Here is an 18,207-nt window from a genome sequence, read left to right as displayed (position 1 = left end):
TAAAATGAAATCCACTTTCATAGGTACACAAATATGTAAGCATGCACTCAAGGCCTGACTAAGCGCGTTGGGTTATGCTGCTGGTCAGGCATCTGCTCAACAGATGTGGTGTAGCGTGTATGGATTTGTCCGAACGCAGTGACGCCTCCTTGAGAAAGTGAAACTGAAACTGTCATGTTGTTCCTTTTTTTTTTATTGTTGTCATTTGTTTGCGTTTTTGTGCAGGCTGTGTTTGATGATGAGAGAAGGGAAAAAAAAGTCCAGGCAATGTTTCAATAGATAACAAGCACTTTCTCTTGTTTTGCAGCTCGTCCTACAGAAATCCCTGAATTTGACATCTATATCTGTGAGTCCAAGTACCATGAACTGGAGCGCTCCATCAAAAAGCTGCTTGGCAAGGGGCTAAAGGTCAGTCCTCAAAGTGCAGAAAGCTTCAAGGGAGATGAAACTGTTTTGTTTGTTTGTCTGATAAGTATTGTTGATAGCTTTTTCAGCTTTTCTCTATGACTTGTGTGTGTGTGTGTGTGTGTCTGTAAATCTCTGGAAAAGCACACAAATGCATGCAAGTACATGTGTGCATCCAAGGCTTGTCATTCACACAGCTCCATCTCTCAACCCACAGTCGAGTCTGACACACCTATAAACTTGAAAAAGGTTGAACTAAAAAGCTCAGAAAGTAAAATGTAGTAGAACTGAATAAAAACACATTCGTTCGTTTATTTATTTATAGTCTGTTCATCTAAGGTGATGATATTAGACTGGAATAAAAACACAAAAGCAGAAAAAGACAGCGGTTTGATGTAAGATAGAATAAGAAAAGAATAACTTTATTATCTCCAGCTTGAGAAATTTGGTCAGGTGCATTACCACAACATAGACAAGTAAACAGCATGGTGACCATAACTGTAAAAAAAAAAAATAACAACAGCTTTTAGAAATATAATGAAGACACAAATGTAAAGATATCACATACACCGTTTCATACATTCATTCCACACATTGCAGGTAATATTTAAAATGTAAAAACAGAGAGAATTAATGAACATTATTTTGAATGTATATATATATATAAAATTATATATCATTCGGTAAAAGAGAGATGTTGTCAAGCTCACTGGTGGCCTGTTTCAGAAGCACACTTTGTCGCCCAAAGTGACCGACGATGAGGTCTACTTCTTCAGGAAGCCCATTGCCCTGCAGAAGGTTGGTAACGCTCAGCGCTTAACTCTTCACCCTGCTGCCAAACTGGTGAACTTTTTTACTACAAGTCTCCTCCTTCCTTCATGTAGTGCCTTTACCTTTTCAGTGATTCTTTTGGTCTGACCCCACCCCCAACCCCTATCATTGCTTCTGCTTCTTGTCCTTGTGCTCGTGTCTCTGGCTTCACCTTGGTTCATGGCCCGGGCAGGGATGGAACAGGAGAGGTGGGGAGAGGAAGGGGGGTTTGGGGGGGGGAGACAGGTAGTAGGTCTCTGCACTGTGGGCATGTCGACAGGGGGAGGGCGGGGGGGTGGGGGAGAGGTAATAGGTCTCTGCACTGTGGGAATGTCGACAGAGGGGGGGGGGGGGCCTGGGGGGGGACAGGTAGTAGGTCTCTGCACTGTGGGCATGTTGACAGGGGCAGGGGGGAGGGGGGGTGGACCAGTGAACATGAAAGGGTTCTTGATTGGATGTACAGTGGTTTGGATTGGTGCATATGGAACAGTTTTTCAGTGGATGTACAATGGCACTTATCTACATCTCAAGTAATGTCAAGATCAAGACAAGTGGACTGCAGGTGAAAAAGAGGGCGGATAGCAGATGCTGTTGGTAATGCAGGATAACTAGAGGGGCAAATAGCAGATGCTGTTTGTAATGCAGGATAAATAGAGGGGCAAATAGCAGATGCTGTTTGTAATGCAGGATAAATAGAGGGGCAAATAGCAGATGCTGTTTGTAATGCAGGAGAAGTAGAGGGGTAGATAGCAGATCCTATTGGTAATGCAGGAGAAGTAGAGGGGTAGATAGCAGATGCTGTTTGTAATGCAGGAGAAGTAGAGGGGTAGATAGCAGATCCTATTGGTAATGCAGGAGAAGTAGAGGGGTAGATAGCATGATCCTGTTTTAACTACAGAAGATATAATGGGTTAAGTAGATCCTGCTTGTACTGCAAGAAGTAGAGGGGTAAATAGCAGATCCTGTTGGAACTGCAGGAGAAATAAAGGGCAAATTGCAGATTCTCGTTTCATCATGCTAGTTCTGCTGAGGTTGCGAAATCAGAAGGATTTGATAGATCTCACATTGTGTCATATTGTGTATCTGATCATTTTCAGTTCATGTCATGCCCTCTGTTTCTGTATCTTTCTCATGCATATTCCATTTTAAATCGGCAGGCTTAAGATTACAACCAGAACTTAGGAAGGACATGATGTAACGAAACAAATGAATTGATGGGTTCAACTGAAGAACTTATTTTCAAATTTGATGCTGCTGACCTGAAACGTTACTCCAGTATTTCATTGGCAGTTGGTAAAATTTGAAACAAGTGGCATTTTAAAACATCAGTGTCCATTATCAATCCAGTTACCATCTACCACCTTAAAGTGATCACCTTGGGGAGGTTGGGGGGGGGGAGTTAGGTTGTTTTTTTTTAATTCCAGTTATGTCTACCCACTGTGTTTTAGGCTATCCTAGGTTTGCCATTGTTGAACAGCTAGGTCTGCACATAACATCTATGATAACCATCCTTTTTATCTTATCTTTTTATCTTCATTCTGCCAAGCTTGCACCCCTTTGTTGAAGCATGGTTATTTTCTCAGGGGATCATCCTAGTGGTAATCATGTTACCTTGAAGATGTTCAGACAGCTAGGTCAGACAATGGAGGTATTTCAAAGGGAACCCAGCAGTAAGATGCCCCTCACATATTTCCCAGTGTGCCAATTCAGAGCAACTGTACCCATTGTGGTGTCATTGCTTTCAAGTCTTTTTTTTTTTTTTTTTTTTTGCATACATATAGTTATCATGGTTTTTTCGTCAGTAGATTGTTGTGTGTAGCATGCAGCCCTTTTTGGACTTCATGTGAAATGTGTTGGTACTGTATGACAGAAGAATTAATGTCATGTATCCCCCAGTGTCAGATGTTTGTAGCACCAAACGTTCATGTATACAGTCTGGAAATGAATAGTTCCAAAACTTAACAATACAACATTAATTTTTGACTCTTTATTAACACTAATACACATGATGTTGACTTTGGCTCAGGTTTGCATCTTAAGAAGAAAAAAACAACAATAAGATAGGCATACATTTTCCTTCTTCCACTAATGATGAACAGAAAACAAAATGGAATTGATTTTGACTGTTAATGAGGATTGTAATAAACACACACACCACACCACACACCACACCACACCACACCACACCACACCACACCACACCACACCACACACACACACACACACACACACACACACACACATATATATGTATATAAATTGTACACCTCAGGTACAAAAATATGAACATTCAAGTTCACATTCTTATGGTGTATCAGTATGAGTAAGTTCTGAACCAAGCCAAAATGTTCAGCTCAAAATTACATGATTTACATATCAATCCCATCGTCTTTGGAGGTAACTACTTTGAAGGAAACAGTGTTTTGGGAAAAGTTCTGAAGAAACCTGACAGAATCAAGCAGCCACCATGTCAGAGTTGCCAGTATTGTGAATGTGGGGAACAAGGTGGTGATCTCCACTTCAGAGATGCTCTTTCAGTCTGGCTCCACAACTTAGCGATGGTTGTCATCAGTTGATGGTCTGTTAGGTGGAGTCCTGCATGTGTTGAATCAGGACAGGTTTCACCCAGCACCACTTGGCTGCAGTGCCAGGGTGTTCTCTGGTGTGTGGCCTCATGTTGACCAAAAATTGATAGCTCCATGTGGACTGCCATCCTTGTGATGCAACAAATGGAGTGGGAGTGTGGCTTGGTATGGGGGATTTGGGATGAATGTCATGAGGGCATTGTCACTGAAAGGGCATGCTAGGCAAGGCAGCAAAAAAAAGAGCAAAAGCAAACAAACAAAACTTACAGAAGTATTGAGGTAATCTGTGATCAGGTTTACTCACAAAGACCTGCACAGCTGAAATTTTGTGTGTGTTTGTGTGGACTCAGCAAACACTGAATCACATCTTCATGTTTGTGCATCAGAGTGCACAACAACAATCAAAACATTTCAGATGTCCAGACATCAAAGCTGTTCCACCAAATGTTTGTTTATTTTATGATGCTGAACAAGATATGTTTAAGTCAGTCCAAACTCCTCTTGGGATTGAGAATCCGTGTTGTTTTTCTTTTTTTCTGAATTGCCTTTTTGTGTGTGCAAAAGATAAGGTACCCAAGAGCATTCTTCTATGAATAGGTCAGTCCAAACACATCTTTGGACTGAGATTTTGTTCTTTTTTTGTTCTTTTTCTTTTTCTTGATTGTGTTTTTTGTGTGCAAAAGGCAAGGTAACCCCAAGAACAGAGACAAAAAGGCATTCCCTGTGTGTGTGTGTGTGTGTTGTGTTGGTATCAGACATTGAGATGCTGTGAACTTGGGAGAAGGGACTTGTGTTGTGGCGGTTGTGTTGAGACTGATGTTTCAGTGGGTTACACAGGAGCCGTCACCGCTGTTGATGAAGGTGTGTGAGGACCAATCGTCCTACATGGAGACAGACAGCGTCAAGGACACAGAGGGGGACGCTGCCAGTGAGGTCCTGGGCGCCTCTGTGGAGGAGAACACACCCGTGCCAGAAAAGCCCACCAAGCGGGTGTGTACAAATGAGAAACTCACAAAGCGGGTGTGTACATTGGGGAGAGCTTGTGTCATGAGAATGAATATTTATGATAATGCTTGTGCAAAAAACTTTGTGAAATCCCTGTTAACTGTTACCGATTGGTTTCAAAGTGTTTACTAAAGAACTTTTGTCATGAGAATGTTATTAATGCTTGTGCAAAAACTGGGAAATCCACTGTCAACTTTTACAGTTTGGTTTCAAAGTGTATACTATAGAGCTTTGTTATGGAAATATTATTCATGCTTGTGCAAAAGTTTTGGAGAATCAACTCTTAACATTTACAGATTGATTTCAATATGTGAACTTTGTTATAGTTTTTTGATAATGATTATAATATAAAATAATCAGTCAGCATTTATGCTATGCTTCCATCAGAATGTTATCAATGCCTGTGCAGCTTATGCAAATCCACAGTTAACTGTTACAGATTGGTTTCAGAATGTGTACTTTAACTTTTTTTTTCCAATGATAGAAATAATCGACCAGCTGTTGTGTAGTGTTTCCATTAGGATGTTATCAATAATGCTTGTGAAACTTCAGGAAATCTGCTGTTTACTGTTATAAATCATTTTCAAAGTGTATGCTTTAATATTTTAAATAACAATCATGTGATAATAACCAGTGATTGTGTAGTGTTCAAAAATGTAATCAGTGGCTGTGTGCGTGTTCCCAGTCCACCAGTCCATGTGCCTACTTCAGACATCCACATGTGTAGTGTGCCAAGTCAATGGATGTTAGAGTAGTGATTGTCACCCTGCCTGTCTTCTTTCTGTTGGTTTTTTTCTTTGCTTCATGGTACAAAGTAGATGTGATGCTTTTCAACAAATGTCACATCATTTGCAAGATGACTTTTTTTTTTTAATGCAACAGCGGCTTGATATGTTTTTCTTTTCTTTTTTCTTCATTTAAGTATTCAGAATGGCAGTGCATATACTTTGTTGTCTGGTGTGTTGTTTTGTGGGGTCTTAGGAAAGCTACCAGTTTCTGGTACCTTCAGCTCCATCTGAAGCCATAATTTCTTATTATATTGTATATCTGGTCTTATTTAAGTCTGTTGTTGTTGTTTTATTCACTTGTTCATTTTGTATGTTGGGTTTGTTGGGGGGTTTTTTGTTCATTTTTTTGTTTGTTTTTTTTACTTGATCATTCTGTATCTGAAAATGGAGGAAAGTTAGGAAAAGACATAAAGACTTTACACCGACTGATCAAGGCATATATACCCATGTGGATATATCTTAAACTATGTGGCTGTTCATGACATTGTGGTCATGAGCAGTTTTTCAGGAAATTATATACATGGTTCTGTATAAGTTTCAAATTCATTTTGAAAAAAATAAATGATTCTATGCAGGTTAGACCTGATATTGTTGGTGTGGGTGGATTGGGGGTTGGTGGGGGGAGGGGGGGGGGGCATGCTTACCTGTGAGAGAGTATTTGTGTGTAAAAGAGAGAACATAATCTAGCAGCAGGAATTCTTAAACAATGACTAATGGATGAATCGCTACCCAGCTTAGGGTGAAGGCCTAAAGGTTGATACATTCAAATTGTGTGGTATCTTTTAACAGCATCTACTGCAGAGTGAGTGTTCTTCAGCGGTAATTGCCATCAAGATTCTAACCAGCTTTTGCTTTGTAAAAAAAAAAATCTAATTTCTTCAGTTTGAAAAGGAATGCAAAGTTAGAAAAGAGGTGGAGGGGAGGGGGTGTTTTGGCTTATCTTTTAGTCTTCCCACTTGTTTCTGTGCTTGTATTTCCTTCTTTCTTTGTGTTTATTTTTCCTGGATATATTGAGGGCCATCACCATGGTGTGTTTCAGAAAAGTGCCAGCAATCGACGACAGCCTAGTGGGTACATTGTTTTTGCTGGGGAGATTCGTAAACAGATCCAGAATGAGAATCCAGAAAGTTCTTTTGGTGACATCAGCAGAATTGTGGGCATGAAGGTGAGTGTTGTCTGACATTGTCTGACGGTAGAAAGAAGGAAGGATGAGTGGGTAGGTGGATGAATTGGGACCTTGTCAGGATTGCTACATGTGCAGTGGTCAAATGGTTGAAACCTTGGGCTTCTGTCCCACTGGCCTGTGAGGTCCTGGTTCACATCCCTGCAGCATCTGGGTGGTGTTGCATGAGCTATCTTTTCTTAGCATTAAGAAGTAATCTGTGGAATTAGTGCTGACTTAGGAAAATGGTTCATGTTCAGCAAATGTAACACTGCTTATTTTTCTTCTTCTGCCTTCGCAGGCTGTAACTCCCACATTCACTCATATATGCAAGTGGGCTTGTACACATATAGCTATTTTTACTCCACCATGTACATTACCGTACTGTTATTTTGGGGGTGTGCATGCTGGGTATCTTCCTGTTTCCATAACCCACTAAATGCTGACATGAATTAGAGGATCTTCAATTTCATCTTCTGCATGCATATACATGAAAGAGGTTAAGGCACTAACAGGTCTGTACATCTGTTGACCTGGGAAATCAGAAAAATCTCTTTACCCACCAAGTGTAGGATACAAACCCAGGACCCAAAAATTGAAAGTCCAGCACCTGGTGGATAAATGAGGGAGGTAGTTCCTGTCTCCTGGATCAGTAGATACACAGACCTGACAGACACCCTTTGCACGTAGTGCAAGCACAAGATAAAACACACGTGTAAAATGATCCATGTTGGAATTTGGAGAGTCACAGAAACATGATTTCATCCAATCACAACATGCATCCAGCCCCAAAGACAGTGTATGGCTCCCTGTGTGGTCAGGTAAAAATGATCATACACATGAAAACTCTCTTCGGCAAATAAGTTCACGAGGAAGTTCTTGCCCACAACCACAAAAGAAGAAGACATTAAGATTGTAAGTTGTCGTTTTAATGTGCAGGTGTGATGTTACTGTGAATGTAGAGTGCTTCATGTTCATTTCATAGCAACCACAAGTTCAGAAATGTTTTGTACTGAGTTCTATGCAGCTTATGTGTGTGTTGTGTGTGTGTGTTGTATGTGGTTTCACTTTTTTTTCTTTTTTTAAATAACTGGTTGCCCTGAAGAGAATGTTTTGTTCATTCTGTTTTTAATGTTCATGTATTTCTACTTTCTGCTATTTGATGTTTAATTATGTTCACCTCTTGAGGCTCCTCCTTCCTCTGTCTTCTGTGCTGATGTAGAGGTGGCCAAAGAAAGTTCTGAAAACAGGATGTCAGGCGAAGGTGACTTGTTCTTGGGTTGGACAGTTTGTTTGGCCACTTGGGTCGTGTTGTGTTGCATTGGGTTGTGTTGTGTTGGGTTCCAGTTGGTTGGTATGCAATGTCTTCTTTTCTGTTCTGTTTTCTTTGTTAGAAAGCAAGCTTTCCTTTTTTAGTCTTATTTTATTTCAATCATTTGTTTGCTATTTCATTATATGTTAATGTTTCATACATGCCTAGGCCTATGGTAGGCGAGATCAGGGTTTTTGGTTTGTGCATAAGTCTGCATCTGCTCTTTTTTTTTCTTTTTTTTTTTTTTTAGTAAAGCAGTTGTGGTGCACATAAGGATTGGTCTGCATGCTTTGACTCATATTTCAAACTGAAAGCAGGATTTTCTTTATAGTAATAAATGCTCTTATCAGTTTTTGTATGACCACAAATAGAATGAAGACCAATTTGATTTGTGAACTCATCTCTTTGATTTGTTCACTTCTTGTATGAAAGTTTGTTGTTATTGTTGTTTTTTCCTTCTATTTGACACAGGCCTCCTCTGATGATTTTAAACACTGACTGAGGAAAGGTGTTCTCATCAACCTGTGTATATGAACATGTTTGATAGTGGATGAATGTGCAAGCTGTGTGTAAGACTATTGCATTGTATGTCGTTATGCCAGGATTTGCTGTGGATGAACAATGATAAAGCAAGAAATATGAATATGAATGACAGGTGTCTGACAGACATGCATAAGACTTCTTTTCCTGTTGATGCAGTCCCAGTCCTTAAACTGTATTGTATGTATATCTGACATGTGTATGGTTCAGTTCTTCATACACTCTTTGTCTGTCTCCCTTCCCCACCTCCTCCATTCCTTGATACTCATCTCCCTCATCTCATTGTTGATGCCAGAGTGTGAGAGGTGAGCACCACTCAAAAGGGGGAAAAATACACACACAGACTGAGCTTTTCTACACTGGAAAGCAGTTGCACACAAATAAATAATGAATGAAACTGATTTGTTTTGGGCGCATAGAAATTTCCACATGTAGGTTGTGTGTTCACAGGACCACCCACACACAAATGCACAGAGACAAAAACAAGAAACATTCACACACATACACACATGCACACGCACACACACACACACCACACACCACACACACATGTATCTCTCTCTCTCTCTCTCCATACACACACACACACACACACACACATATATATATGTAGATGAATACACACAAACACACACACACTCACTCACACACACACACACTCACACTCACACACACACACACACACACACACACACACACACACACACACACACACACACACACTCACACTCACACACACACACACACACACACACACACACACACACACACACACACACACACACACACACACACACACACACACACATATAAAGAATACAAAGAAAGAAAACAACACCAACCAACCAACCAAAAACCAGGCCAGCAGAGAAAGGAAAGAAGGCATGCTGACTAACTAAAGGTTCTGCTGTGACAGTGGCGGGCCCTGACCAAAGAGGAGAAGGAGGTGTTTGAGGAGCGCGCGAGGAAGATCGCCGACGAGATGGCCGCCAAGCAGCAGGAGGCGGACAAGGCGCTCAATGACTCCCTCCAGCAGTCCCCCTGGTCAGAGGCCGGAGGTCAGCCCTCCCCTGGGGCCACCCCCACCCATCGGCCCAGCACGCCAGGTGAGGAACAGTTCAGAGGTTGTAATAGAGTGGGTTGATGAGTGGTTTTTTGGTCGTCGTTTTTTCCTGTCTGTGGGGTTAACAGTGATTGCCTTGGTTTTGTTATTGGTTTTGTGCTGTGTTTTTTTCTTTCAAATTCATGAGTGGGCTTTTTTGGGGGGAATGGTGCTGGGGGGTCTGTTTTCAGATCTGGATCATACGGATGTGCTGCACTACATTTCTGTGCAGTTCAGTCTGTCTCCTTCCTCTGCCTCTCTTTCTGTCTCTTGTTTCTCTCGGTTGTGCTCTCATTTTCTGTCTGTCCCTTGGTTTCTGATTCTTTTGTAATTGTACATACTTTTTCTCTGTATATCTTTGAATGAAAGATTATTCTGACAACAAGAAAGAAACCTCTCTGTGATGATAATTACATGACTGTAGTTTGTGAGCAGTGCCCAGAATTAATTATCTGGATGCTCACATCGGCTGTCTTACACCTAAAGTGTTGGTGTTTACGGACGAGTATGGTAAAGATGGCAAAGTATAATTAGGTAATGACTAAATCCAATGATGAAAACAAAATTTAGCAGGAATGATGGGTATTAAGGTTAAGGTTAACAGTGAAGGTCGTCAGGATGGTGTTGTACTTAAGACCACTGTTTACAAGAGTAAAAAGGTGGCTGATGAATGGGTTTTTGGTTTTAGTTATGCTCAAAATTTGCATCTTGATGTCTTCATGTGCATGTGCATGCTGAACTACATGTTGTGACTGAAATAATGAACCACCAGAAGTTGAAGGTGATCTGATTGACAAAAGACTACTTCAGCCAACTTAAATTGCTATTTCAGATATGATTTGATTAAAGTTTTATCTATGAGATGAAAACTGACATTGTTCTAAAAAAATGTATACAGAAAATTGGTTCTACGGAATGTGTAAAGTGTATTTGTATGAATCTGTTCAAATATTTTTGTGAATGACGTAATCGTAGGTCTGTAAGAATCAGTTGATGAAAGAGGCTAAAAAAAAACCAGTTGTTGACTTTTTAACACAAATTGTTTGTTTTTTTTCCGATGAAGTTCTTTTAAATTAGATTGTGGGAGTAAAAAAAAAACATACCTGACATTTGACCAAAAACAAGAGTGCGAAAAAAACAACCTGTTTGATTGCTCTTAAGCTTGTTAGATTTTTGTTGTTGTTGTTTTGCATCATGATAAAGACTTGAGTGTTGTATTGTTGGTTGTGATGGCTTTGAATGGTAGATCTGGTTTGTTTTGTGTTAAGTGCGGAGGAGAAAAACACTGGAAATGTTGAAAAATCAAAAGATACAGTAGATGAAGACCTTCGAGACGTTTTCATGAATATTGGCAATGACAAGGTGCATATCATTTGGATCTTAGCTTAAGCGACAATGATTTTAGTGCAGAAAGTGACTAAACTAAAACTTGATCTGTCTCCAAACATCTTGCAAGGTTTAAGGGCAATCTGTCTACAAATTAAATCATAGTGGTGCTTTTTGTCCCACTATTTTAACCAGTTTTTCTTGGCAGCCTCAGACTTGTATTTTTACCCCATCATGCAGGCAGCCACACTCAATTTTGGAGTGTCATGTTTTCTCCTCCAAGCTTAGGTTGTAAAAGGCTTAGGGGCGGTTGTTGATCTTACGGGTTTCCTTCTGTTTAGGTGTGGTTTATTGTTTATTTGCTTGTACATCAGTGACGATACTGTGCTTTTTCTTCTTTTTTTTCTTCCTTTTTTTTCAGTGCTTACCCTATTAGCCACTTTTTGAATTTTTCTTTTGTTTTCCTTTTCCATTTTTTACTTGTTTCTCTCCCCCCCACCCTCTCTCTCTCTGTCTCCCTGTTTCTTTTTTAGTTTCTATCTCAGTCGCTGTCTCCATTTCTTTCTCTATGTCTGGTCTGGTCTCTCTTCCTCTCTGCCACTCTTTCTGTCACCTCTCTCTCTCTCTGTCACCCTCTTTCTCTCTCTCCATGTCTCCTCCTCTCTCTCTGTCGCTCTCTCTCTCAGTGTCACCTCTCTCTCTCCATGTCTCCTCTCTGTCTCTCTCGCTCGCTCTCTCTCTCTCAGCTTGTCTCTCTCCCTTCCCTCCCTCTGTCTCTGTCCAATACCTGGAAAGGGACTAACAACAAATATGCATTGTGTCCTTCCCTGTGTGGCTGCCTCACTCAGCCCCTGCTGTGTAGTGTGATTTTTGTTTTTGCACGCTTTTTTTGGGGGTTTTGTTTTTTATTTGGTTCTGTGTCCCGACACTGTGGCACTGCACGTCCCTCCTGCAGGCTTCGCGTCCCCCTTCCCTGCCGGATATCCACCCACGCCAGGAGGACCATATCCCAGCCAGTATCCGTGCCCCACCCCCCCTCTCCCTCCTCCTCCTCCTCCTTCTTCTTCGGCCCAAGCAGGTGGGTTGTTGTCTGTTTTTTTTGCTTTGCCTGTTGCAGTGTTTTGTTGGGATTTCTTTTTTTTTTCATGTCTGTAGTAGTAGTTGTAAAATCTGTGGAATTTTGGGTTTAGTTGTTTTATTTCATTGAATTTGTTGTGAATTCTGGTGTACACATCTTTTGTGCATGCTTTTTTAAAATTGTATTTTGTATTCCCAGGCTGTGCTTTAGCCCTTGTAAGATGCTCATCATTTTTTGCATGCTGTTTTGGTGTTGACGTCTTTTGAAACTTCTTGTTATGGTGCCTGAATTTGATTGGTTGATGAGAAATCAGATGGTTACTTTATTTTTATAACATAAAAATGTTTGTATGCCACACACAAACCAACTTACATACTTTTTTGAAAGATACTCTTTTCTTATTTATTATAACAGAAGAGAGTCATGTTTAATTGTATTATTTTGAATAATGAATAAATATTGTATTTTCACGCTTCTAAGTTACCATTTATGATAACAGTCTCTCTCATTTTCTCTATTCTATTGCAAAAAAAACAAGAAAAGATCCAGACTCTTGTTCTTGTGTGAGTTTGTGCATGCATGCATGCATATGTTTGTGAACCAAAGAAAAACCTAGAACTAGTGACGTTGGGGTGGGGTGAGAGGATTTCGATCTGAACATTGCATATTTAATCCTTTTCTGTCTCCTCGGATTCAACCTTTTCAGGTGTGATTGCCTGTGTTTTGCTGTTTGTTTTAAGAGGATGAAAAGACGTACATTTCATGAGAAATATCTTTCTTTTATCAGTTGTTGTATGCATATGGTGTTGGCTTTCCCATTTCAGCCCAGTGGAACCCGTATATAAAACTTACAGATGTTGCTTTATTTTGTTGTCCATGTACGTTCCAGAGTGTAAATTGTAAAAGAAAATAGCTTACAGTAATACCTGTTCAGCATCATTCTGATATTTAGTGTTCATTTAACCCATTGCAATGTGTATTGTTTTCAGTCATAGTGATAATTACTACTTGTAATTAATTTTTGATTTCACTTTTTCAGCATGCTCACTGAAAATAATTATTTGTAATTACTTATGTTGACTTTGCATTTCGACTCTGAGAATCATAGACAGTCCAAATAATTGGCTGGTTTGTAAATTACATAATCTGACTGTGTACTTTAGGATAGTAATTTCATCCTTTATTTTTTTTTTTTTTATTCTTTGTGACAATTGTTTAATGTGATCAGTGTCAACAGAATTGTGTGATGGATAATGCTGGAAGGAGTTTGTGAGAATATTTTGTGAGTTTGTGAGTACTGACTCACAGAGTAGTACTTCATGATATGGGTTGACTTGGGGAACTACTTTTGTGAATATGATTCTTTTTCTCTTGAGTACATGAATGTCAAAAGCTGTGATCAGTCTTCACCTTTTCTATCTTGTTTTGTCTGTCCCTCTCATTCTCTCCCCCTCTTGTGTCTCCTGTTTTCCAGTTCCTGTTTTCATTACCGAACGCCTTTCTTCCAGTCTTCTATTTCCAGTCTTCTTCCACCCCTCTCCCCCTCTCTCTCCTCCACTTTCCCCCCTTTCTTTTCTTGCATCTCCTCTTTTCCAGTTTTTCATGTTCCCTTCACTTGATGCCCTTCTCCCATGTCTTCCTTTTCTGCCTTCTTCCACACCCTGCTGTCTCTCCCTGTCTCTCCACACCACCCTTCTGCCCCTCTCTCTCCACACCCACCCTCCCTTTATCTCCCTCTCTCTCCACATCCCCTCTCTCTCCCTCACTTTCCACACCCCCCACCCTTCTCCCCCTCTCTCTCCACATCCCCTATCTCTTCCTCTCTTTCCACACCCCCACCCTTCTCCCCCTCTCTCTTCGCATCCCCTCTCTCTCCCTCTCTTTCCACACCCCCACCCTTCTCCCCCTCTCTCTTCGCATCCCCTCTCTCTCCCTCTCTTTCCACACCCCCACCCTTCTCCCCCTCTCTCTTCGCATCCCCTCTCTCTCCCTCTCTTTCCACACCCCCACCCTTCTCCCCCTCTCTCTTCGCATCCCCTCTCTCTCCCTCTCTTTCCACACCCCCACCCTTCTCCCCCCCTCTCTTCGCATCCCCTCTCTCTCCCTCTCTTTCCACACCCCCACCCTTCTCCCCCTCTCTCTTCGCATCCCCTCTCTCTCCCTCTCTTTCCACACCCCCACCCTTCTCCCCCTCTCTCTTCGCATCCCCTCTCTCTCCCTCTCTTTCCACACCCCCACCCTTCTCCCCCTCTCTCTCCACATCCCCTATCTCTTCCTCTCTTTCCACACCCCCACCCTTCTCCCCCCCTAGATCTCTCTCTCTCTGTCACACCCCCACCCTTCTCCCCCTCTCTCTCCACATCCCCTATCTCTTCCTCTCTTTCCACACCCCCACCCTTCTCCCCCTCTCTCTTCAGCATCCCCTCTCTCTCCCTCTCTTTCCACACCCCCACCCTTCTCCCCCCTCTCTCTTCGCATCCCCTCTCTCTCCCTCTCTTTCCACACCCCCACCCTTCTCCCCCTCTCTCTCCACATCCCCTATCTCTTCCCTCTCTTTCCACACCCCCACCCTTCTCCCCCTCTCTCTTCGCATCCCCTCTCTCTCCCTCTCTTTCCACACCCCCACCCTTCTCCCCCTCTCTCTCCACATCCCCTATCTCTTCCCTCTCTTTCCACACCCCCACCCTTCTCCCCCTCTCTCCACATCCCCTATCTCTTCCTCTCTTTCCACACCCCCACCCTTCTCCCCCTCTCTCTCCACATCCCCTCTCTCTCCCTCTCTTTCTACACCCCCACCCTTCTCCCCCTCTCTCTCCACATCCCCTATCTCTTCCTCTCTTTCCACACCCCCACCCTTCTCCCCCTCTCTCTTCGCATCCCCTCTCTCTCCCTCTCTTTCTACACCCCCACCCTTCTCCCCCTCTCTCTCCACATCCCCTATCTCTTCCTCTCTTTCCACACCCCCACCCTTCTCCCCCTCTCTCTTCGCATCCCCTCTCTCTCCCTCTCTTTCTACACCCCCACCCTTCTCCCCCTCTCTCTCCACATCCCCTATCTCTTCCTCTCTTTCCACACCCCCACCCTTCTCCCCCCTCTCTCTTCGCATCCCCTCTCTCTCCCTCTCTTTCTACACCCCCACCCTTCTCCCCCTCTCTCTCCACATCCCCTATCTCTTCCTCTCTTTCCACACCCCCACCCTTCTCCCCCTCTCTCTTCGCATCCCCTCTCTCTCCCTCTCTTTCTACACCCCCACCCTTCTCCCCCTCTCTCTCCGCATCCCCTCTCTCTCCCTCTCTTTCCACACCCCCACCCTTCTCCCCCTCTCTCTCCACATCCCCTCTCTTTCCCTCTCTTTCTACACACCCACCCTTCTCCCCCTCTCTCTTCGCATCCCCTCTCTCTCCCTCTCTTTCCACACACCCACCCTTCTCCCCCTCTCTCTCGCACACCCCCTCTCTCTCCCTCTCTTTCTACACACCCACCCTTCTCCCCCTCTCTCTCCACACCCCCCTTCTCTCCCTCTCTTTCTACACCCCCACCCTCCTCTTCCTCTCTCTCCACACCCCCCTTCTCTCCCTCTCTCTCCACACCCCCCTTTCTCGCTCTCTCTCTCTCTCTACACCCCCCTTCTCTCCCTCTCTCTCCACACCCCCCTTCTCTCCCTCTCTCTCCACACCCCCCTTTCTCTCTCTCTCTCTCCACACCCCCCTTCTCTCCCTCTCTCTCCACATCCCCCTTCTCTCCCTCTCCACATCCCCCTTTCTCTCACTGTCCACGCTGTGGGGTTCAGGAGAACAGTGCACTGCTCTGACGACTGTGTGCTGGTCAGCTGAGCACTAACTGTAGCTCTGAGGTGTGTGTGTCCTTGCTGTCTGCAGTGCGTACCCCCTCAGGTGCAGGCAGACAGGCTGGCCATGCAGGTAGGTGGGAACAGTACAGGTCCTGCAGGTCCTCTTCACTCCACCTGGCCCTCACTCGGCCACAGCAACACCGCACAGCTTGTGTGGCAACGTCGAAGATAGTCAGGCAACATAGACAGGCAGCATAGACGAGGGGTTGGAGAGCAGGGCGTACATTTTAAGGGTTAAGGACGTACAAGTTTCAAAACTGAAGTGGTGTGTCACGGGGCCAAGGATATTTTTCTGACCTTAAGGTCTTATCAACAAACATATGCAGACTTGCTAGTGTCTGAATGTATTTCATATTAAACACAATCAAAAGAAAAAAACAAAAACAAAAAACATTCAGTAACTTAGATAGCTGAATGTCATTGATTTGTGAATTATGTGAACAGAAATTATTGCTTGGGAAAATGCAGTATGGTTGTCTGTAGTGCGGGGATGAAAACAATCCTTGAGGGAAACACCTTGTAGACCATGGGAGGTGCAGCCCATGGTCACTGGAGATCCACAGGAACATTGGGATGTTCCTGTTCTAGTGTGGAACCATCCTGTGTGTTATGATCACACTTTGTGCAACACTGGCTGCACCAGTTTGATGTTTCAGTGAGTGTGTTCAGTTTCTGGTATTGGCATGTTTATATGTTAAGTTGTCTTGTGAGTACAATAATTGAGAATTTGGAAGTCAGAAAGCCACTCACTTAATCTGCTTAGTTCAAGACTAATACGATATTGTAAAAGGTAATTGGATGTATGATTTTCTTAAAGTGAAGTGATGAGTTACCTGTAGACTTTGTTCACTTTGTTGAGACCCAAGCTGTGTAAATGTGAGGCGTGGGGACAGCTGTGCTGGGGTGTTGCTGTGGTCAGGAGTGTGAAGGGTGTTGCTGTGAGTGAGGAATGGTACCACCGTGACTGGTAGAAAAAAAAACCATGTAGTATCTGGAGGGTGTGAATGCAGCCAGGTGCTCCAGACAATAGCAAAAGGTTAACAGGACTGTGGTAGTGAGGCTGGTTGGTGCAGCTCCTTGTGTTGTGTGGCATGGCATGTGAGGCCAGGGAGCTGAGGGAAGGTTTTTTGTGCTCACCCCCCCCCAGGCGCCCACCCGTACGTTGTGCCCCCCCAGCCTGGCATGTTCCCTACCCACCTCCACCCCGGCTCTCCACCTGCAGGACACGCCATGGGACCTCCGTTACCCCCTACCCAGGGTCAGGCTAGCCCCCTACCCCCCGGCATGCACCCCTACCCTAACCTGCCCCCTGTCAGCCATTCCCTAGGTGTGGCAGGGGCCAGCCCTCAGGGTGCTGGGGTTCTAACAGGTAGGGTTGCCACACAGTGTGGACTACTGCCCGTGGTCTGACACTGGGCTCTTGTGGCTGTAGTTGCACTGTACTGACTTGGTTGCTGCTGGTTGTGGTGGTGATTCTGTCAGCTTATGTTGCCTGTGTCATCCTACTCCTGTTGTGTCTCTCGTCAGCAGGGGATCGGGAGGTGCACAGTTCCTTTAACTTGCCCAGCATCCTCTAATCACCATCTCTATCAGCTGACTAATTGTAGGCACCTTAGGCAGCTGTTCCTTATGACATGGCTTGTTGGGCAGTCCCTAACCCTAGCCTTCTGCTTGTGGTCTGTCTTCTGTTCCACTCTTAGCAGGGAAGGTAATACTGGACTCTCCACAACACAGGCATTGAGACTTAGATGTGTAGTCACTTTGCAGACATTGATCACACATTTTTGTGCATGGCCGGTTGGCTGGTTGCTGACAAACTAAAGTGGCAGATTTCTCAATGATGTGCATAACTGTCTATCTGTGTCATGCACATTGTAACGTACAGTTTGATGTGTTTGGCAGTCCAGATGTACATGGATCAAAAGCATGGGCTGCATGCAGTGAAAAGACAAAGGCAGTTAGTTTTGGCAATCATCCTACCCACCATTACAGTTCAGTGTTTCACTGCAAAGTTAAATCACTTTGACCCTGACTGTAGTTCACTCAGTGCACAGACAGACGAGTGATGAGTGTGTCCCTCCTGCAGTCCGCATTTCTTTCATTAACCAAAGCATCTAAAACTTTGACTCGTGTATATGACCACATACATTGAGGTTTGATAGAACAGTTTAACTACTTCTGGTGGGGTTTTTTAATCCAGGGTCAGACAGAACTGGAGATTTTGACTTTCAATTACCTTAACAT

The 18,207-nt window shown here is 43.5% G+C and overlaps 1 protein-coding gene across 15 annotated transcripts in view; it reads left to right on the top strand.

The window, feature by feature from the left end:
* The window catches only part of LOC143284784 (protein polybromo-1-like), a 71,667-nt gene that overhangs the window by 46,118 nt on the left and 7,342 nt on the right, over nucleotides 1-18,207 (top strand). For 6 of the 15 annotated variants that reach the window (XM_076591797.1, XM_076591790.1, XM_076591795.1 and 3 more), the window contains 7 exons: nucleotides 308-408; nucleotides 1,132-1,248; nucleotides 4,638-4,820; nucleotides 6,633-6,758; nucleotides 9,524-9,713; nucleotides 11,991-12,113; nucleotides 17,111-17,332. In XM_076591797.1, the coding sequence (XP_076447912.1) occupies nucleotides 308-408; nucleotides 1,132-1,248; nucleotides 4,638-4,820; nucleotides 6,633-6,758; nucleotides 9,524-9,713; nucleotides 11,991-12,113; nucleotides 17,111-17,332 (1,062 nt within the window). Of the gene's footprint in view, nucleotides 1-307; nucleotides 409-1,131; nucleotides 1,249-4,637; nucleotides 4,821-6,632; nucleotides 6,759-9,523; nucleotides 9,714-11,990; nucleotides 12,114-15,991; nucleotides 16,034-17,110; nucleotides 17,333-18,207 lie in introns of all 15 variants that reach the window. The other 9 variants (XM_076591803.1, XM_076591798.1, XM_076591796.1 and 6 more) reach the window with 7 other exon arrangements.

The sequence above is a fragment of the Babylonia areolata genome, chromosome 8 (genome assembly GCF_041734735.1).
Source record: "Babylonia areolata isolate BAREFJ2019XMU chromosome 8, ASM4173473v1, whole genome shotgun sequence".
Taxonomy (NCBI): domain Eukaryota; kingdom Metazoa; phylum Mollusca; class Gastropoda; order Neogastropoda; family Buccinidae; genus Babylonia; species Babylonia areolata.
Note: the sequence above shows the minus strand (reverse complement) of the source record. Positions and strands in the feature narration are given on the sequence as shown.